The sequence below is a fragment of the Anopheles merus genome, chromosome 3R (assembly GCF_017562075.2).
Source record: "Anopheles merus strain MAF chromosome 3R, AmerM5.1, whole genome shotgun sequence".
Lineage (NCBI taxonomy): Eukaryota > Metazoa > Arthropoda > Insecta > Diptera > Culicidae > Anopheles > Anopheles merus.
Genome location: NC_054084.1, coordinates 27,236,832 through 27,260,176, shown reverse-complemented (window position 1 = coordinate 27,260,176; position 23,345 = coordinate 27,236,832). Strand labels below are relative to the sequence as shown.

General features: G+C 46.7%; 1 protein-coding gene across 3 annotated transcripts in view; it reads right to left on the bottom strand.

Moving 5' to 3' along the window:
* The window catches only part of LOC121595887 (protein bark beetle), a 27,487-nt gene extending 4,142 nt beyond the window's left edge, over nucleotides 1-23,345 (bottom strand). For 2 of the 3 annotated variants that reach the window (XM_041920236.1, XM_041920239.1), the window contains exons 1-5: nucleotides 23,146-23,345; nucleotides 14,157-15,050; nucleotides 6,603-6,778; nucleotides 304-6,539; nucleotides 28-239 (exon numbers count right to left, since the gene is read on the bottom strand). In XM_041920236.1, coding sequence (XP_041776170.1) covers nucleotides 28-239; nucleotides 304-6,539; nucleotides 6,603-6,778; nucleotides 14,157-14,672 — 7,140 coding nt within the window. In that variant the 5' untranslated portion in view covers nucleotides 14,673-15,050; nucleotides 23,146-23,345. Of the gene's footprint in view, nucleotides 1-27; nucleotides 240-303; nucleotides 6,540-6,602; nucleotides 6,779-14,156; nucleotides 15,051-20,356; nucleotides 20,537-23,145 lie in introns of those variants that run through there. The other variant, XM_041920237.1, reaches the window with a different exon arrangement.

Sequence of the window (23,345 nt, the reverse complement as noted above, 5' to 3'; positions counted from 1 at the left end):
AAATAAATGGCTTTGATGCGGACCTACCCTGAAATGTAATGATTGCATGTTCTGAACATCGATCCTGATGGCAGACTCGCACGAAGAGAAGTTCCCGTACAGCTGCCGACAGTTGTTCATGATTCGGTTCCGTTCCAGCGTCAGTATTGGGGACACCTCACCAACGGATGTGTACTGCAGCGCACCACCGACACAGCCCTGTATCTCCGTGTTGGAAATGTTGTGCTGTGCGTCACGATCTGTAAGAAGAAGCAAGACGGTTTACTAACATAATCCAAATGATCTTCAGTAGGCTCTACTTACTGAATCCAATGGCTGAAATCGGAAGTGTTACGACCTCCGCAATGAATCCATGTCGTGCCGGTGCTCCACTAGCAATTAGCCGCACGCTCAGTGCCGGTTCCCTCGTGCGGAACAGTCGCTTTTGATTGTCCGAATCCGCATCGACTGTCCCTATAATGCGCGCAGACACATTATAGATATCACCATCCATCAGCTGGATCATGTCCCGCCGTCCATACTCCTTCGAGTGGTTGAACAGATTGGACTGCAGCAATCGAAAGCCTAGCGGCTTCACCCTGTACGCACTCTTGAAGATCTTCACACAATTAACTGGATTGTTATCATACTTATAGTACACCAGCACGCGCTCCTCGAGCGTAATTTCCTTGTTCGTGTCGCAGATGTCCACCAGCGAGAACAGATTGTACGGCAGATCGAGATCCTTCAGCGGGCTGTAACTCGATTCGTCACTCTCGCGACCCTCACCCGTCAGCGAAATCGCATTGATGCCCTGTCCGAGACTGCGCAAGATCTGCAGATGGTTCAGGTGGATAGCATTGGTCGGCGAGATCAGATTCACGCCATGATGTGCACTGTCCCTGATCGAAACCGAGCTGATGCTGGGGTTCGTGGCGATCGTTTGAATCGCCGGTGACTTCTCTCCGTGCAGCAGTCCCGCTCGCTGGATGCGCACAAAGTCCATCACGCTCTCGACTGGCCGTGCCGTCGTGTGGGTGTGCGTATCATGAAGGCGGTGTTCGTACATGCTCGCTTCGAAATCTTGATTAGCGAAGCGTATTCCTCCCCAGTAGTTGCGCTGCTCTGACTCCCCATTGCAGCTGATGAAAACAAACTCCGAATCCCACTGGCATTCGTGACGGCGGCCGTAAAGCTGACCGTTTAGCCGCTCGGGACACTCCTCGAGCCGCAGCTCGTCGCCGTGACACTCCATTGGTTCAACCCACGACCAAATGCGGGTCAGCGAGTTAGTGTGGAACTCAATCCTCCGATCGTGCCCGAAGAATACATCCAGCGGATCGTACCCAAGCTCTCGGCAGACGACCTGTGCATTGCGCTCCGTAAACCGCCGATCACAAATCGGAATCCATTGCAGTGTGGTGTGATTGTAGTACTCCAGGAAGCCTTCCTTTGCCCGTTCGCTTTCGCCATCACCTTGTGAGCAGTTCCGGTTGGTGCAGAGACGGATTGAATCGTAGTTGACCATGTTCTCCAACGATCGTTCCACACGGTGCATTCCTTCCGAGGCACTTTCGATCGGTTTCATCACAATTTCTGCATCACTGGTACCACGGGCTAGCAATGTTCCAAGCACCAGAATACCTACATTCGGTGCAAACTCCATCACAACGCCGGGGAAGATGCTTAACGTCACCCCGGGCATGACGGTAATGTCCGAACGTATGACATACGGCAACTCCCGCCGGAAGATTGATAGATCTTCCAAAATTCGACCACCAAGCGCATTTAAATCGACCGGCGGACTCGGACCCTCACTCACCGACACACTGCCATCGATGATGTCCTCGATCAGGTACGGCCGGTACAGTGCCTCCGCGTGATTGTTCCAATCGTCAAAGTCAAAGATCCGCCTGCGAATGTGCAACTCGTCCGCACTACCCCACCAATTCTCGCGCGCATCCAGATAGTTCCTCAACCGGGCTGACTTCACGCCCGCAATCAAATCGTAATCCTGCTGATTGTTCGAGATCACATTGCGATAGATCTGTACCTTCTGCACTCCTCCAAACCCGATCACACATGTCGGATCGTTTGCATTGTTACGTTCACCCCGGATGAAGTTGCGCATCGAGGACCGCGTGTCTTTCAGCTCCTCGTTGCTTTCGATCTGATTGAATGCCAACAGGGCCGGTATCTCGCCCAGAATCTCGCTCTGACTGTCCGACCGGAACTCCACCATATAGCTGCCATAGTTCCTCGTGATCCGATTGTTATCAATCCTCATCTTTTTTTCCATCCCCCGGAAACCGATCACACCCTGCGCACATACGTTCTCTGTGAAGATGTTCGAAGAGATGTTAATCGCCGCATAATGGCCATCGATTAGGATGCCAAACTTCCGATTGCGGGCCCAGGTATCATTGCCCAGAAACACGGAATGCGTAAAGTTTTCGTTGTACTGCCACACATAAGGTAGGCTGAGTTCCAACCCACCGTACGAGTTGCTCTCGACCGTCGTGTCTTGCAGCACGTAGTGGAACAGATTGTTGGACGAGCGCAAATCCTTCGAGAATTGCCGTATGCCACGCCCATTGTCCCGCACAAGACTGTTGTTGATGTGCACCGTTATCTCGGAAATGTTGCTCACGTGCACATCCCAGAACGGTGAATGGATAAACACGGCCTCCTCCCTGTTGTGACTGATCTCGCAGTTGATTAGCTTGATCGATTCGTTTGCCTTTCGGAGATACAGTTCGCCGGACTCACCCAGATAGCGATTGTAGTACGTGCCCGTAATACCGCGGAAGTTGCGCTGTATCTTCGTAGACGTTATCTGAAGCGTTGGAACCGGGCCACGCACAATACGGTTGTAAATGTTCTGTATCGGTGCTTGGATCGAGCGAAGCACCAAAACGGCACCACCGAGCGCGTTCGTACCGCTGCGATACTGCAAGATCGCACCGTAGCTGCTCGTCGTCAGCGGGAACACCGACAGATCACGCTTCACCTGCCAAATGTCCGACTCGGTACTGCCCGTGAGCGAATCGTGTATCCAAATGTTCTCCGTCGATCGGTTCTCGATCGGGTTCAGCAGCTGAACGCCGATTACGTACCCCGGCTGACACTGGATGATGATCTTCCGCTCCACTGGTTCGCTCGTGCGTACCGGCGTCGTGATCAGATGCTTGATCTGCCACTGGTCGATGTCGATGTTGGTGGTGCCACCTTCCGGCACCAGGATCGGTCGGTAGTCCGAATCGTCCACATTAAAGTCGGGCACCATATTAAACCAGCTAGTGATTTCGCGCTGCTCCAGTGACGACACCACCTGATCGTGATTGATGCCCGACCCGCGATTATCCTTGATGATGCTACCCTGCACCTTGAGACCGAGCTGCTTGATGCTGATCCCGTTGCCACGGTTGGCGGAAAATTCCGAATTCTTCACATTGTTCACCGACGATCCGGCGTAGATGTCGGAGTAGATGATGCCCAGCCCATCCTGGAGGTTCTCCACCACGCGTACACTGTCCAGATTGTGGCGAGCCAGGTCCATCTGCAGTGCCGGCTTGAACGTGTTGGTCACGTAATCGAACAGACCGGCCTTCTCGATCGTAACGTACTGTAGGTCCGCTCGTTCTGCCAGCACACCGAACCGAAGACCAGCCCAGGCACCTTCGTAGCATCGTACGCCGACGTCATTCTCATGTCCACACGAGTTCTCAAAGTCTCCTTGCGATGCACGCTCGGCACGACACTTTGTAATGTCGATATCATGCTCGGTACAGCGTACATTCGACAGTAGAACATCTTCCGTCGTACCAGCACCAGGAACTTCGGAGCGCTGTAATCTCCAATCCATCGGATTCAACGCCAATCCAAGCTGATGACAAACCAACGCCGCATTTGTGATGGTCCACCCGTAGTCACACACCGTACCCCAAACACCCTCGGTATACACCTGCAACCGACCTTCGTGATCGTTAGCACCACCGACAAGTCGGACGGGGACTTTCGGAGTTTGCGGTTCGTGCGGTACCTTTTCCACGATCGATTCTGTCTCGATGTCCATCGCAAACTCTTGATCATCTACGATCGCTTCGGTCGTTTCATTCTCCAGCATTACCGCTTCTCGTTTCAGCGTGAACAGAATATCGTCTGGAGCGCGTCCTCTAGCTTCCAGTTTTCCCGTCACCATCATACCGACGCTCGGTGCAAAGTTCAGGATTACTCCCGAGTTCAGAATCAATTTTCCACCGGGTCTCACATTAATGTCACGCTCCACCGTGTAGCTCCCTGCGGGCAGTATTTCCTGCCCATCAACTTCACCTCCAATCCGCTCGCTGCCCTCCTTGTGGAAGAACGGAACAAACTTTTGATACTGTGCGATCGTCTGCGTGCCCGGGTTAGAGTGGTGCAACAGATATGGGAAGTACTCAATCTTTGCCAGATCATACCGATCCTTCCGATGGAACAGCCGATCGTAGATCTTTTCCTCGTCCTGATTGCCCAACCAGTTGTACGTCACGTTCAGTGCCTTGCTCTGGTCGGACAGCTGCGAACCGACCTCGTACCGGGACTCCTGGTTCGAGATGATGTTCCGGAACACGTCCACATTGTTGGAGGAAATTACCACCGGTGCGGCAACGCGCGATCGTGGATTCAACCGTCCCTCTCCGCCAAGTCCTTCGCCTTCATCTTCCAACGGTCCGAACGCTTCCTTCACGCGATTTCCCTTCACAAAGTTGCGCGTAAACAGCATCCACTGCGTTTTGCTGTCCGTGTTCGGTGACAACCCCAACGATGCCACGTAGATGCCCTCATTATTCATAAAGTGATTGTGCTGCACGATCAAACGCACCGGCAACGGTCGGAACTCCTCCAGTGGTTTGTTGCGCGTCAGCAGTGCACCGTATCGTCCGCGGGTGAAATGATTGAACTCTATCCTACCGTCCAGGTTCAGGATCGGGTTAAGCACGACCGCAATGCGCTGAGAGTGCTCGAAGTTGTTATGTCCTATCTGCAACCTCATCCGCCTACCGTCCGGCGTTTCAAACCAGCAAGACTGTATGTCTACCGCATCGCTCGCACTGTCGTTGAACAGATTCCCCGTCACGTTCACCCAAGAATCTCCGCAGAAGTTACCGTGCAGCACACCTATCTCCAGATTGCGCACGATGTGCGAGTACTCGATCGTAGTCGTTTGATTGAACTCCAAAAATTCGCGCCTCTCCTTCATCGTTTGATTGAGCCACACGGCAAACCCATGTCCGCGGTTCGATTCAATCGTGCTGCGCGAAACGTTTCTATTGCCACCGTAGTACGTGATGTTAATGCCATCGCCTTGATTGTAGTTGATCGTCGAGTGCGTTACGTTAACGTCACCGGCACCGCTCGTAACGTGCAGCCCAGCTGCATGCCGATTGTTGCTGATCGTCGTCTCGTGCACATGCACCTGGGATCTTAAATTATCCACCGCAATGCCACGCCCACCATTATCCACGATCGTACCCTGCGTTACGTTCAAATCGTACGCCTTCGTAACGCCAGACGTTACACGGAAGTGCGCCAGCACAGCCGATCTGGGCTCAGCCCGCAGCTTGATGAACAGCTTTTCCCGCGTGCTGGTAACACTCTGCGGGCGCGTTTGATTCCTCATATCCCACGAAGCTAGCAACCGATCACTTTCCGACATCCCATCGTACACCGAGATCTGGGCGGACTCGTTCCGGGCCAGCTCGAAGTACACGAAGTGCATCGTCAGCACGTACCCGTACGCGGTTTCGAACGATCGTGCGCACTCCTTCGCCGACAGTGCAAACGGTGACTGCTCGAACGACAGTTGCAGCGGATAGATCTGCCACGCCGTTGAGGTGAGCGTACAGAAATCAAACACCTTGCTGCGATCGGTCCGTTCGTCGGCGCGCAAATCGTGCCCCACGTACCGTATCCCGTCCGCACCATTCTCCGCCACCGTGACACCCTCCAGATGGGCCGATCCGTAGCTTGAGTTCATGAAGATACCGAATCCACGGCTCCGGCGTACCGTTACATTGCGGAAGCTGAAGGCAGCATCGTGACGCGTCACATTGATCCCGGTGTAAGACGAGTGATCGATCGTGACAAACTCCAGTACCGGCGGGACACCCATCACACTGATCGCTGCTTCGGCCGATCCTCCACGGCCCGTGCCAGCACGCACAATGTCCACATGCCGCAGCTGGGACAGGGAAATGGAATCGTACAGCACGTGATTGTAGGACAGTGTCTCTTTGCTTTCGGCATTCTCGAACTTCAGCCCACGCCAGTGAGGCGTCACCTGGTCAAACAGTGGCAAACACTGCACACCAATGTCACTGTGGTAGTCGCAAACGCCCGAACCGACCTGCCTCGACGGCCAGGCACAATCGAAGAGCGAACCTTCCGTACCGAGACAGCGAGGCTCCTCGTACAGTAGGCGCGGTTCGTAGTTGGCAATGCGGTCCATCCAGTTCCAGAATCGACCGCCCTTGAAGCCCAGCTGCCGGCAGGTCGTTTCATAGTCCGCAATGGTCCAGCTAAAATGAAAAACATTGCAATGAGAATCTTGCATCTGTTGTGGATAAATGAAAGGAACTTACTTCTTGGAGTTGGAACAAACAGATCGCCATTTGCCGTTGTTGAGCAGCTGCAGACGTCCAGCGAGTGGGCTTGGACCATCGACCAATCTCACGCCGGCCTCCCTGGGATCGGAAGGCACATCCTTGTAGCCCGTGTTGGGCATTGTGGTGAGTGTAATTTTATTCTCCGCATTACCCTGTGGAGCAAGACCGCAAAGCACCAATTAGTATTGTTCATTTTTATTATTTTACTGAAAAAAGAAACAGCATTTTGTTGTCGAAAAGAAAGAATTATTCCATAAAAGTCTGCTGTAGTCACAACACCGTCACGAGCATTTGTTTGTAAAGTGTGAATAACTGTCCCCCTGCACCTTTTTTATTTACACGAAGAACATAATTATACGTCTGACCGACATACAAACGCAATTAAAACTCACTGAACATACAAAACAATGTGTTGGAAAAGTTGGAGCAAAAAAAAAACAAAAAGAATGCAAAACAGGCTTCGAATGCCTTACATCGTTCCTTTTTTTTATTCCTATTTTACCCAACACAAACACCTGCAACACCCCCTTTTGCCATTTATTTCTCATTTGATGCGCGCCAGTATGAGTCAGTTCCGTTTGCGCACTACGAGTAGGGGGTTGCACGTTTGCCGATCATAATGCGCACTGCCACCATCGTCACACGTCGCGCGCTCACGCAGTTGCATAATGAAAACGGGCAAATTATTGTGCTTCGAATGCAAAAAAAAAACCTAAACAGACGATAGTTCCGTTGCCATTCAGGTTGAAAGGGTGGCAGAAACGGTACTGGTCAGTGTGAGCTATACCGGTGGGAATGCCGGTGTCAGAAAATTAGGGGAATCACTTTTGCGATGAGACAGGAAGAGATTAGAACTTTTAAGAGTATTATGATTTCATCAATAATTTTTGTAAAACAGATAACTTTCTAGGAAGGTGTAGCGTAATTCATAAATTGTGATGTACTAAACAAATAATAAAAAAATATATCAGTATTCCGATGTTTGAGGTATAATAATCAAAACAAGAAACTTAACATACCCAATATATACAACATTTTATAAAATAAAGAATAATCCAACTCTTCATCTTCATATTTGTTGTTCAATCAATGAATGAATGAATTTCAATGAATTTTGTTTGTTTATTATTATTATTTTATTTCAATAAACATACAAATACTCCTACCACTGTAATTACTGCAGCAACTGAATTTCAAACCAAAAAGAAAGTCTACTAGCGAAATCTCTGCCCCCGCTTGGCACGTAAACAAGTTTGTTAACAAGCTTTTCAGCTGTTCGCTAAAGCTGCCTGAATAATTGCAACGCACACCTTCCCCTACCCACAATACATCTAAGCTACTGGTTATGTTGCACCAGTCCGCACCACGTAGCTGCAATCGGATACTAATTTTCAATCTCAAACCTTCAGCCGTAGGAAAATCGCCCCTCCATGTAGAGTGGTACAGTGGAGCCGCGTACAGCACATTCCGAACAATTCTATTACCAACGTGATTCTCATCGGTTCGGTTCGTATTGCGGCGTCTCGGCGTCGCCCGAAACACGGCTCTCTGCGGCGCACAAGCGCGTTAATGTAGGTCAGTGGAGAACGCTGTAAAACGATACCACCGTAAACCGTATTCAAGCGCCATGCTGCCGCAAATGTTGCCCCTTTCGCTGAGGTAATGCTTCACATCTCTCGGCAAACGGGTTGTTTGGCAAGTACATATAGTCGGCGCGCAGAGCTTTAACCGCTTCAGACAGAAGTTTTTTTTTGTTTTCATGAGAGTAGGGCGGCTTCGCTGTATGTTTTGGGTAACAGTACCTTTTCGCTTTTTGTTTAATTGTGTTTCGTTTTGTTTTGTTTTGTTTTTTTTTGCCACTACCGCAATCTGGTTAACCATTTAAGTGTGAAAGATCAAGAACTATTAGGCAAGCCACAGAACGAAGATCTGCCTTTACGGGCATCACGCAAGCGAAAAGCGGTACATTTATTGCATGCCGTAAACCGAACGGAGTAAACCGGGAGGCAATTGTTTTTTTTTTTTTGTTGAGTAAATGCTGGTACGACGGTGAATTATTTGTGGTGATTTTTTCCCCCATTACCTTACACGTTACGCGAACCAAGCGGAAGGAGGCGGCATATGCGTTGCGCTCAACCAGCATAATGACGTGGCTATGATTGTTTCCAATTTAGCGTGTAATGATAAACCCTGCTCGCTGTTCTCATTAATAAATAGCAAAAAAGGCTTGTACAAGGAATGGAAAAAGATAAAAAACAGAGCCTGCAAATTGGTTAAATTGGTATGATCAGTTTGCTCGCATATCACAGGAAAGACAAATGTGAACCCATCAATCACGAGCAGGGATATATCTACAGGGAAAAAGAGAAATAGAAAGCCTACCCAATTATTTATTAGAAATATGTTTCATCCCACAAAACAAATGTAATTTGAAACGTTCATTTCTGCTTTCTTTCAGCATGATGTTGTAGCTTAAAACATAAAGTACAAAGCGGCATGGTTTTTTTTTCACTACAAAAACCACAATCTCACAGTAGGAACGCCAATCCAGCCTTACTGACATGCATACATCAGCCATCAGACATAGCAGAATGCACACAAACACTCTGCAGCATAGCAGCTTCAAGTGCTGCAACAGGTGGCACATCCGGCGGAAAACCTGTATTTATGCTACAAAGCACACGCACTCGCACCTAAAAACCGGTTCTCCGCTTAGTGAGCGGTTTTGCGTCGGCTCTAATGCAACACAAATGCAGCCTGTGCTTGGTGTGCTAATGTAGTGACACAGACATTGAACATAAATATGCATCGAAACCATATGGCGCCACGCATCCATGTCACGACGGAATAGAATGTAGTAGGGCGGTGACGTTTAGGAGCGGGAAAACAAACTAACCTACTTGTAGTAGGAGAAGATAGAAAGACTCAAATCATATTCAACATCTTCACAACTACTACTAGAAACTCCTGCGCAAGATTAGATTACCACAAAACTGAGCTTTTTCCACGAAATGAAGCAATGAATCATCACGCATAGTACACACTGTGTAGTGTGCACCACCATTCATTCAAACAAACTTCAACAACCACTTGTTTTGGGTGGGGAGGGATGAATCATGGCATCTCCTCACTGCGGATGACTAAGGTTGACCCGATGACGATCATTTCCGTTGCGAAGGTGTTCGAATTTATAGCTCCATTGACTGGTCCGCCTATGGAACGATCAGCCTGACTAGACTAACGCCTAATTGACCTGAACGGACAGCCACCAGAAACAGCTGTCTTATGGGGCTTTTGGAGCTCTATTGTAGTACGATTGTCAATTTTCCGTTTCAAATGATGATGTGTTTATGGCACCGTGTTCACAGCCAAACCCGCTTCAATGGGTCGTTTTATTCGGAGGCACGCGAGTTACGCACCAGTGATCATCATCTGTTGCCCATTTTCTTTTTTTTTTTTGTAAATGCACAATCGTGATAGCCAAATGTCTGGCGATGGTGAACCTCAGGTGAACAACCTCCGCACGATTGGGCGTCATCACCTGTCTGGCGAAGAGGTGCAGCTGAGTGCTGCGGTCCGCTGCAGGAACAGGTCAACATGGTGGGGTGCAATTTGGAAAACAATGGTTTGTGAGCGAGAAACAACTGCAAAATGGACTATACTTTTCCCATTGTGTTTGCTTTTTGGGAGGAAAAAACAGACTTTATGCGCATTTTCGTCTTGTGAATGTTCCGCCAAACATCCGCCAAAACAGTGAGAATTAAAGTGAAAAATATGCACCGCAAGAGGAAAAGGTTTCGATCTTAATTAACGACCCTTGACCATTGTGAACCTCGTTGGATATAATTAAGCAACCGCTTTGCCCTTTTATCTCGCTTCGTGTAACCACAGCGACAGGCAATTAGATGACCATTCCGTTGCAAACTACGCCCCATTTGATAAGCCCTACAGAGTGACGCCTTCAATGAATTCAGCCATCTGTCTGTCTTCTCCAAGAATCTGATCCCGTGCTATTCCTGATCGTTGTGGTCGTCGTCGTCGTCTGCGTGTGATCATCCCCCTTGCCGATCGACGAATTAGCTGGTATTGCTGCCACACACCCTCGGAAAGGTCGCGCGTTAGGGGTTAATTGATTAACAGCGGCTATTGCACGAACTTCCATTTACTACTACGACTACGGCGGGGCGTAAACACTGAACATTTTTATGAATGAAAATCCAAACCCTCACCTATCGTGTGTGAACAAGTGTGTCATTTACTCAGGCGTGAACGAACCGCTATTACTGAACAGGAAACGGGCTTCCATGAAGCGATGATACCATACTTTATAGCATCATGTAGAGTTTATTTATATATGTCCCAAATAAATACAATCCTACAAATTACATAACTTTACACAACTTACCCACATGCGTTTCTTCCCGAAAGAATGGAACAATGCTTCAAGGGTAATCATCGTTACCAAATCTTGTCAGCTGGTAATCGAAAGCGAGCGTACCAAAAGGGTTGTGCGCACTTTCCTTTACGCTCGTCATCTTCGCAACAGCCACCAAGCTAGCCTCACAAACTCTCATTCGCGATTACGACGATCAGAGAAAGAGGGCAAAAAAATGCGCGAAAAATCGACACCGGCTGGCTCACCGGTGAAGGTTTTAAGCCCCTGCGGGGCATTGTTTCTGCGGTAGCACAGCGTAAATCGGCCGCGGAGAAGTTCGCACTTAATCACGGTTGTTTTTTTCTCGTAGATTAAATTTCACACACCAGATGTGAAACGCGGAAGCGCTGGTTAATGTAGTTCGATTTTACGATAGAAAAAGGCTTTTAGATGATGTTGAAAAGTGAGCTTTAATTTGAATTTCGTAAAATAATAAAAATTACCTAATTTTTTTTTATTGCTAGCTTTTGTTATAAAAAATGCTTTTCAATGTAATAAATAAGTTTAATAATAACTTATGGAAAAAAAATTAAAGCTTCTACTTCAATGTTTATATGTATTATACTCTTGTTTTATAAGATAGACATTTGCTTTTATTATGTGTCTAAAATTGTGTGAAAAAAGGCAATTTTATTTATTTTATTATTTTTTTGCTCTGTTACGTCATTAAATTTCATTCGGAAAATTACACATGTAAATCCTATAAGATTCACTTTTAACAAAATATATTGGTGTCGCTATATGAAAGTGTTGCGCTTCCTTCAAAGGATAGCACTTGATTACCGCCAACAATTACTTAACCCCAAGGGTTACCCGGGCGAACCATTTTAATCTAATAATCACCACCGCCACAGTAGAAGATCATATGTCTGTCCTCCATCCACAGAGGAACGACAGTTTCGCAAGAAGCACATCTGTTTTTTTAGTATGATATCGTGTTTGTGTTGCCGTGCGCGTGCTGGATGCGAACGAAAACGAACGAACTCGCCTGGAAGTCATCTTCCATCCAGGGGCTAATTAATTAATTTTATAATTCCGAATTCATTTACCCCGCGTACATCACTCCGCCGTTTTACGAGCAATCTCCGTGGGGTAGTCACAGACAGACAATACCCGAAGATAGCTCGCATTTGAAGCAATGGATTGTTTTGTTGCTTGGTACGCACGTGCCGAGAGACTCTGCTCGCTGGGCAGAGTGTGAATAATTTCATGCTTTCGTGCGCAGAACTCTACAGCGCTGGAATCGTAAGGCACTTGTCTCAATGTTGAAGTGAAATTGTACCAGAATTTATGAATGTTTTCCCCCCTCTGGCGATGGGATCGTTCCACAATGCTGGGAATCATTCATGGAACGTTGCCCGAAACGATCGTAATAGATGGACGTCTCTTTTTTTTGAGAGTTCTTCCATCGTCATCGTCTGAAACAGCCTTATACGCGTGTGCTCAAGAATGTTGAACTTTATTTTGACCGGCACACAACCGCGCCGTGCAAAATTGTGTGAACTGCGCGTCGTGTCACTGTGCCGGAAGCCTGCGCCGAAAGTGGATCGACGCGTGACGGTGAGCTGATTAACTGCACCACCGCCCACGGCAAAGGAAATGGGGCATAGGGTTTTCGGTAGGGCTGAGTGACTGCACACCGTTGGTGCACAGTTCCGAAACCACCTGGCCGTATTCTAGCCCATGAGGTGACATAAATTCTGTTTACGCTGCAGTGATTTTCTGGAGAACTGAATTGGATCATACATTTTAATGATCATGAAGTAAGAGTACGCCACGGAATGGTTTTTCTCGAGAATTGTAATGTAAGGTTCAATGCTATTGTGTCAAGTTGCTTGAATTAAACTACATCACATCAATTCATGAATTTTTTAATGAATTTGTGAATTGAATTTATAAACAAATACTGCCTGTAAAGATCGCTTAGGGCGGTGGTTTTCAACCTACTTAACAGTAAAAGACCGTAGAACTCTATAGGGCATCCTTTCAAAGAAAAAGTCAAATCAAATATTTGTCAAGCAAATAAACCATAACCAAAGCAAGAGTCAAGCAAATAAACCATAACCTAACGACTTCGAGATCCGAGTTCAGTAGAAATCATTCCAGCAGCTCGATCAGACAGAATCAAAGTAAAAAAGGTTCGTTATGGTTCTTGGCTATATGGTTGAAATATATATAAATATCTAGGGACATGTTTTTCATCTCCATTTGCCGAATGTGAATTTATACATCAAAATTTTGTATTTTGAACTCAAATAATTCAATCAAGTTATCAATTCTGTTGATATTACACGTGACAAGCAAATAATACAACCAGTCAGACACTTTCGAGAGACACGATGTTGGATTTTTCATTATCATTCATATATGAAATATTTCTATTGGGCGGGATCACCTTGGGAATCACTGGCTTAGAGTATCAAAGCCTCACATGTGTCATGAAACTGCTACCAAACAATCCTCAGAATATCCAACAGTTGTTCTGTAGTAACGAAAGCTAGCCATCATTCTTCTGGTTTAATATACCAATCAAAGATGGAACTGATAACGTCGTATTGGAATAGATCAGTTCAACAATATTTGTACAGAACCATCGATGACACATTTCGTGAACCTTTCCCTTTCATTTGTCCGCTTTGCTACTTCTCGGGTAAGGAAAAGTGGCACGCCCCACAGCAAAAGGGTTTTATTTGCGTACAACCTGTTCGTTTGTTTGTGTGTAAATAAGTACGAAAATCATGATAAAACGCTCGCAAGTTGTGAGCAATGAAAGGGACTGCATTCCAACCCTTCCTTATTCTATTTCGGGTAAGTTTAGCGATCGTATACGATAAAAAACGGAACATGTTAGTGTGTGAAGTCTCTGATAACACGCTCACTGTTGAGGAAGCAGCACCCGATGCTCCGTAATCAGAAAAGGTAAACGAAACAGGTGGAATTAATCAAACATTGCTCAACCGCCTCACCAAACGAGACGAGACGATGCACGAGCTTCCCACATAGCCCAGGGTCCCAGCGGTCCACGACTCAGTCAGCGATAAGCAGATAAGATAACAGAGGAGGAGAGTTGTGTTGAAAAGTTGATCGGCCCTTACCATTGCCACTACCGAGCCGCGCACCGTAATGCCGACCATCGGTGCAAAGTGGATCGTAACGCCGGCCTCGATGATGAGTCGCGCACGCCGTTCCACCTCCAGATCTGTCCGCATCGAGTACGGGCTTTCCGAGGCACGGAGAATCTTCTCGCCCAGCACCACATCTCCGCCGATTTCGGTGTACCGTCCGCCCGGCCCGTCCACACCATTCTCGCCGTCTTGATAGTGTGAATCACCAACACCCATTCCCTCCCCGTCGCTGTGGTCGGTTACGATGTGATTCGTGATGATTTCTTTACTACTCGGCGCTGGCACATGCTCCACATCCCGATCGGGATGATGCAGCTGGTCGCCGAAGTCATCCACATCCTCCACCTGACACTGACCCGGTAGCACAAGAACACTCGCGTATAGCACCAACAACACTGGCAGCAACTTGCCGATCATCATTGCCGATCGATATTTTAGACGATTTTTCCACTGTTTCACAGTCCGCGTGCGGCTGTGGCTCTTCATTTTGAGCGGGGGGTTGTGTATTGAGCACTCTATTCACCACTATCGCACTATCACACTATCGGCACACGCACATAGAGGCAACTGCAGCACCCTCTTTCAACTGCAAAAAGCGACGGGAAATGTAACACTGTTTCACCTGCGATATACGCAAAACACGCCAACTATTGATTGAACACCCACTGAACAGGCCCTCCGCTCACTGGCAACATTCCCACGGGATTCGAGATCGCATCGCACTGGCACAACACCTGCTAACCTCACTGTAAGGCACAGAAAAGCGCACTACCCTTGGAGCGTCGTCACTCCGGGAACACTCATCAAATCGTAGTAATCACCACACACGCACACACCTATATCCGTGTAGGGTGTGTTGGTGGCCTGGAAAGGAAAGAAAAGAGATGGAACAGAAATTAGAGACAAACATAGATCTCGCACACACCGTTTCGATAACGTAGCAGTTGTAGTAGTAATAGTAGAACAACACACGTTCAAACCCCCCTTTGGTGGCACGATAAGTCGCGGCACAACCCTCTCTATTCCAGACCACGATAAAGAAACAAACACACCCTGGGCTAGGCTATGGATTGCACGCGGACATACACCCCAAAACCGCGGCTCTCAATCGTGGATGTGTGCCACATTATGCGCCTGTGCTGGTGAGGTGTTGTTGGGCATGGTTATGATGCAAGACCGTGCCACTTCCATTACAACCAAAGTCTACCACCACCTTCAACACACATCAGCAAAGACGGGGTGAAGATGTAAAGCGTGTCGATCGGGAAAGCGAGTAAGAAATAACGAAAACCGGTTCACCGGTAAGATGCTGACGGTGAGGGTGAAAAGCGTCCATATGAATCGAAGAAAAAAACCAACATCAAGCTCCCTTTTACGGTACCCTTTGCTTTGCAGGGCGAAAGGTGTAATGAGTGAAGTGATTTCATAATCTACTCTCACCCGCACCCACACCGGAAACCGGAATACCGGTAGCGCGCTGTGTTTACAGCATAAATTAGATAGCTGGAAGATGTGAGAATGTGTGCGTTTTTGTCAGATTTCTGATGAAGATGCAGATAGAAATGAATGCATTAAGGTACGGCGTAGGGAAGGTCAAATAAAGGATCCATTGAACGGATAGTGCATTGTCATTATAATATATTAAGACCCTTTATTGACAGTGATGATGAAACGTAAATCGATTAAAGTATGAAGTTAATTGACTTATTTCACTCCAAGAACCCATGAGAAAGTTCAATCTATGTTGAGTGTTATTGTTTTCTCTAGCCAAGAATGGGCCAATGGTGTAGAGACAGATGCACCAACTCTTACAAGAATTGTCGTAGTTCAATCCCTATACGGATCAGTATATGCTCTAGTGTAGATAAAACTAGGTTATACAGAGAGACAGGGCGAATTCAATTAAATTGGATTGGAATATTTTCTTTTCATTCTCCTGATCTGTGATATAGCTACTGAATCCAGGGTTTACACAAGAAATAATAAGAAATAACTAAAAACCTTACATTAGATTAGGTAAAACAGGTGCAGGTTCTTAAAACATTTAGATAACGTCAAACCGACAAATAGACCTAAGTACTATCAATCACCTAGTGCATTCAATAATCTGAATGTTTAAAGTAATGTTTCAATCCCATTCATACGAAGTGACAATCATTAATGTTTGGTAAGTTAGACACATCCATAATGATATTGAACTTGGATTTTGATCAAATTTTCCATTGGAAGAATAAAAAACGTTGGAGAACCTGAATAGGTCTGGCGTGATCTGCTCATATTTTCTATTGAATGACGGAATGATCTACCATGGATGTTAAGATAATTGGTAAATATCTTTCTTAAAAAAACTACGCCTAAAACTACTAGCTACGAAATAAAATGAACTCCACAAGATTTATTAAACCTTTTTAACTTCTAGGCAACAAATTTTATGACAGATCTATACGTGAAAATGTGATCTCGTCTTACCTTCAGCAAATAAAAACGAACATCTAACGATCACTGTTTACCAACCCCTTAACCTAGAGCAGCTAACTAAGACTCATTCCCTACGCTCTGCACTAATGTGCTCCGATGTGCGACAAAAATAATTAGCCCTTGAAGTGGAAGCAAACACGGTTAACCAGCCAAGCGACTCCAGACCGCAGACTCAATGTAGATCATCGTTTTGCCATTCCGTCACCAATCCGTTATCCATCCATCCATCGGTTGTGCTCCCTGCTGGCAGACTTCACTTTGTCACCACAAAAATCCCTCCACTCTGATGACGACGCTTCGCTAATTGCGGCTGTAGTTGCGGAGAAGATTATGATGATGGACGGCACGATTGACGCCCCAGAGCTCGAGAATTGCCTCTCGGTCTCTAATGAGATCTTCCAAACGAGCGAGGGTTGCGAGTCGGAACACCTTCAGGCCACGTGGTGGAACGCAACTGTACGCATGTGTTTGTTTGTTGATGAATATTGAGATCTTCATCACCTTTTTCTTGCTTTCTAGGTTACGTGAAACCCAGGCAAAGTTGCTATTTGTGCTGAGATGCACTTCAAAAGCTTCCTCTCTTCCGGAGAGGAGGATAGCGCAACCAAAAACCAAAACATTCATTTCCAGTTATTCCAGGGCAGGGTGGTGTCAGCTTGACCTGATTCCATCCGATCAGATCTGACGTTGAGATCGAGACGGGGTAAAAGGGAAGGGGGTGAAGAAACCCGTGTGGAAAATTGATAATGGCCATGCAATTTTAACGCAATAATATCGGGCGCGCATGCCGAGTGGCGTTAGTGGCACAGAAATATCATTTCCCAGGTCCCGGGCGTTTTGTGGAAGGTTGGGAGATTTATGTGGTCTCTGTGGAGTGAAAAAAAAAACAACTCCACTCCCGCAATATCTTCACAGTGTGGCCTGGCAAACCATTTCAGCCTTCCATTTTGTTGTGCTTACCGGTGAGGCGCTAAATACGATCGGCCTAAGAAAATGGGCATGTGAGTGGATAAGTGTGAAGCAAATGGATAAATATTGAGGAATCCCGCGTGAAGCTTTTTGGGTAAAGTGATTGTGAAACCGCATTGGAGATCACCACCATCACGCTTTCACACTCATCCTGCGTAATGTCTTGCCGTAACTCAGTCTGTGAACCAATTTAACTAACCGCAGGCGAAACCTAACCAAAATTGATTAAGCTTTCGAAGAAGAGATCGTCCATGGTCCGTGATGTGCTTTTCTGGAAGCATGAGTGAAGTATTGTTGACAGTAGTATGACAATCATGCCCGCTAACGAACCCGTGGTAAAGCTGACAAGCAAAAAGTGTAAGCGTATGCTTTCGACCAAACGAAAATGCCATTCCATTCGTTTCAGTGACCATTGGCGGTGAAAAATCAATTCGAAGTTTGCCGTGTACTTCCCCACGGAGCTCCATTTCGGGGTTGTTTCGCTTTCGACGACTTCAATGCACTTTCAGCTTCAGCGAAGACCACACAAAGCCATACGATCATGATACGAGATGGATAGAAACGGGGCTTTGGTGGGAAACTAAGGAAAAGCCACAAACCTGAAAATCGTGTTAAACTCATGAACTTTAGCCTAAGCCGAAAGAAAGTCGGCTGGTAACAGTCACAACAGCTGACACTCTCGGGCGAATGAAATCATTTCTTTCTTCAGTTTCAAACCTCCACACCGGTGATCTTGCCAGCTTTGGCTTTGCAAAAAGAAAGCAAACACAGTGCACCAACAAATGCACATTACCACTGCTCGATGTATTCATCACGATTATCACTATCCGCAATAGAAACAAAGGCGAAAAATCGAGCAGCTAAAGCGTTGCAATGAAGAGCGCGCGCGCGATCGTGAGCGCTCTTACAAAAATCCGCACAATGAGCTAATGAAAAGCTACCGGGGTGTATGGGACGGGGGAGTGTTTTCGGCACGGAAAACTGAAAACGATGAAAGCTGAAGCAGCGTTTGCCGCCACCGTAGATGGAGGAAAAGATTGCAACTAAATGCTTGAAAGCCCTTCACGACGTTTTAAAATGTGGAAGACGACTCTACGTGGAAGTGCGCGCGATCTTATCTTGCATGAAGGAAAGGAAGCTTGGGCTTTTTAAAGCAATCCAACTTCTACGAAACAGAAATGTATGCATTAAATTTTTTTTACAAATTTCTTGGAACGTTTCATTCGAAACCATTCCGGAAAGTGGCTGAAAATTTAGCATAATTTCCGCAGCAAATTAGCTTCGGTTGCGTCTTCTTTTCGTTGCTTCAGTTGGGGAAGTCATTCAAATGAGGGAGAGGGAAGGGGGGGGGGCGTGATTAGTGTTTCCCCGTAAACAATTCGATTTGCATTCGACGATAGGTAGGTACGTGCGTCCCCTCCACTGGATGGAGCTATAAAAACTCGATCCAGTCAAAGGAAACGGATGCCCGACTGGGACCAAGGCGGTGGATCATGTTTCTTCTCACGCACGCAACGACGAACGGCTGCGGGCCGTGCGTCCGGTAACGAATTTGTACAATTTCTTCTTTCCTGCCTGTGTGGGTCACCGTTTCCCCCACAGGAAGACACACGATCAGAAAACCACACCCATCGGTTCACCCCGTGGTGTCTGTCTCCATAAGATATTGGAAAGGCAGAAGACGTTGACTTTGTAACACTCTCACCCACCAACAGTAGACCGAGCTGACGAGTGCTTGATGGAATGTTATCATTTCATAAGTTCTTTATGCCTCGGGGACAGACGCGCTGTAAAGCTCTATCAGCTACAGTAAAAGCTACATTGCTACTGCGAGATATAACGTACAGTCACCTTTGCCACTGTTCCGCCCAAACGTACGCATGGACATAGGGCGCGTATGAGTAATAAGCCCCGTGCCATGTGTCTACGCAGTGCAACGCTTCATTCCGTAATAGTATCGCTTCTTCCCTCACTCGTATTTCATCGACAGCCCGAATGTCTGAACGCTCAAACACTGCACGAAAGGGATGAATCAACCTCCGTGGGACGTGTCTTGGTAAAGCGGGGAGGGCCTATTCCTACATGATGGAATTAAAAACTGACACCAATGACCTCGACGACTTCGTACCTCGGATGTCTGGTAGGGAGGGCGAACAGTGAAACCAACAAATGTCTCACGATCGTACCTACAGTTTGTGGCAATTGTATTGGATGCTACGAGAATTAACGTCTTATTGACACGATGCAAACATTTGCAATTTATTCTCTAAATATTTAGTCCCACCTAAACGATTCGAAGCACCATTTGCACCAGGCACATTCCAGGCATTGCTGGCAAAAGTTTGTGCAAAAACAAAAAATACATCTCCTACAACGCGCGCCGATCGGCAACGGTTATTGGAATGTTTCGGTTACGATCATTCAAATTAATGTATTCCCGCGTTGCAAACATGTTCGTTCCGTAGAGAGCATCTAAGAAGCAGCGAGAATGAAAGAAACGCTCGTAAGGAGCTTGAGATAGGACGCTTTCTTGATGCGAAGGGAGCGTGAAAGAGAAACACGAAACGGTCAAGAAGGGAAACAAGTTATGCGAAGGCCACAACAAAAGGGAGACGGGACGTTCTAGAAACGTGTTTTCAAGCCACAGACTTGGACGATGACCATTCCCTGCCCTGCTTGCTGGTTCGAACGTTGGTTGCATCCAGCACACACACAAAGCTTACCTGTACGAGGTCCGTCCGGGGCTTGAGGTGTGTGGTGAAGGAACGGGTTGCCCAAGAGGCTCACACTTTGCATGCGCAATTACGAACGCGCGCCCGCGCGCAAACTTGTTTTAAATTGCCTACGGTGCCGTCATTATGTCCGTTAGGATACTGTCCGATTAGAACCGATTTGACCGATGCCCGTTCAGAACACTCCGGATGGCATCTAAGGCCCTTGGCTGGAAGGTTAAATGGTTTCTGCTTTGTTTACCACAATCGTTCGATGCTCAATAATGATCGGTTAATGATTTCGGGTTAGTAAAAATAACTGGTAAACACCCTTATATAGAAAAGCCTTCAAGCTTCTTCAAACCCCCTGCGCCACATTTGTTTGGCTTTTGTTAGTTTGTTTGCATGGAAAATGAAGCTAGGCATAGAAAGCGAAGGACAGTAAATGGTGGTTGTTTGTGCCAGTGCTTTCATAACATCGTTAAAAGTTTACAAAGAACTGGCGGCCATCGCCATTCTGCATTGCAGTCGGTCATTTACCGTGGACGACTGTAGGGCTAGCCCAACCACCGGGCGCTCGCATCGGAGCAGAAAAGCAACGGGAAAATGCCAAAACAATACCCATTTCCGTTTAACACATACTCTCACACACACAGAGAGACCGATGAAAGCTACTTCCCCCGTGTGCAATGGTATAACCTTACCGCTTTTTTTTGGGGAGGCTGGTGGGTGTTAAAGGGAGGCCTTTGTTTTTGTTTCTAGGGAGTGAAAAGGTTTGCGGCTCTATGGGAAAGAGCTGAAGCAAAAGGGAAAGCCGGTGGCATCGGGTAGTGGTGTCTCCAAAACAACCTGACCACACTGAATGCTTTTGCTGAGGAATCTATTTTTATTTGCCGTTCAAGGTTCAGAGGTATAGCCAGGACTTAATGCAATCGTGAGAAAACGTGGTTATCTTGAGTCTAAAGTAGACTCTTACTAGGCCCAATGTGCTTCAATTCACAACTATTTGGACCCCAATACTCCGAACTTCTTAGTCCCTAGACACATAAACAGTCAAAATTTGACCCAAGACCCTAGACTAAATATGAGAGTTATCCGGCCAAAAAAGAATCAATCGTCAGAAATCATAAGCCAATTACAATAGATATATCTGTGGAATCTGTTGAAGTTGAAATATATCTGTTCCTGTTCTTCCTACAATAGTGTCCTGATCGTTGCACTCTGATAAGAATACACACTATACATGAGGCACATGTGTTGATGTGTATTAAATCACATGATAGATTAACTCTGACCAAATATCCAAAAGTTTGATGGCAAGTAATGGTCTATGTAAGCCATACATTTCCAGCAATAACTATGGCAAGATGGCAGAGACTTTTATAACATTTTTACCCTATTCTGTATTAAGATTCGATATTTAATTTAAAATTACGAATATAAAGTGTCTAATACTACTCGTTGTAGAAATCACACCACAATCCTTCTACAACATTTCTTCCATTCAACATTTGCGCAAATCAGCTGTAAACACACCATGACATTCCCCGTAGATAATTACGTCGTTATTGATTTTTTATGTGTGTCTGCTGGACATTCAATGCGCAACGACCTAGATTCGTTCACATCTCCATAGTAACCCTCAATAATTCCCTTACTATCCGAACGTCGTCGTCGTCGTTGACGACGTAGACAACTGTGATGCTTAACCGCGCGCATAGTATATGTCGAGTGACTCTGACTCACACACCGTGCGACACCATCGATCCAAGATTGGCGCCACCAAGGTCAGCACTGTCGGGGGCATCACAACAGCGGGACAAAGGCACGGTAAGAGTAGAAGGCAAAAAAACATCACTCCCAGGCATACGACGACGACCATTCTCCCCTTGATACGTTGCTGGCATGACGTATAAATCACGGCAGGCACTGACGATTGCACGGTTTGCAACGTGTTTTGGGGTGCGGTCGGACTGCGTGGTTTTTTAGGGGTGGTGGGGCGCGAAAATTACTCGCGGTTGTACAGAATCCGAAAAAGGGCTTTGTCTGATGATGGTTGGTTGCGAAAGCACGGCTTAAAAAGACACACGCTGCTAATAAAGCTACAACACTGACACTAAGCGACACGGGAGGTTTAATCCAGTAGACATGGCACAGTAAGCGACGAACCTCGGTAAAATATGTTTGTACCAATTGGAAGCTTGTTTTCAATTCCATAAACTCACACAGCCGTCTTGGATTGTTTTTGGAGACAAACTTTATCCAACCCGTTTTGGAAGAACACGCACACACGTTTGGCGTCACTGGTGGTGTTCCCACTTTAATCTTTACTGCATCTCCAACAGAAAAGCACACGGTCACACACATACACACTTAGAGCCCCAGCAACGAAGATCTTCTGAAGGGATCCAAAACATGCTGGACGGTTGGATCACCACAACATTCCGAACAACACTGGAAAACCTGTTCTGGTCCTGTCTCGCTCTATCGCCATCGACGGGGGGGTTGAATAGAAGAAAGAGAGCCACCTTCGTAACTGACCGCAAAAAAGCACACACACACACACACACAGAGGTATCGGGAGGGAACACAATATAAAAGCAACACCCTTTCACACTTCAGGCCCACATACCACTCCCCACCCACAAAATTATCCCCGGCAAACGCCAAGATGATGCTTTCATTCCACCCCATTTCTTCCCATCTTTCCAGCCATCCCCCTTCTTCTTCTTCTTCTTCTTCTTTGGTGGAATATCGTTTAAAGATGGAGGATCAAGGTGTAGACGGCGTTGTGCACTTACTTTCCGTTCCCTGCTCCGTGCGTTCCGTTCCGTGCGAAGAACACGTTTGATTCACTTTAGTTACTGCTCGTTACTTTTGTAAATTTGAATTTTTCCACCCTTTTTTTCTTCTTTCTAATTATGGCTGAAAAAAGCTCACTTGCGTCTTCTGTGCTATCCTCCACACACAAATCGTAGTAGCCCCTGTCTGGGTACACTAC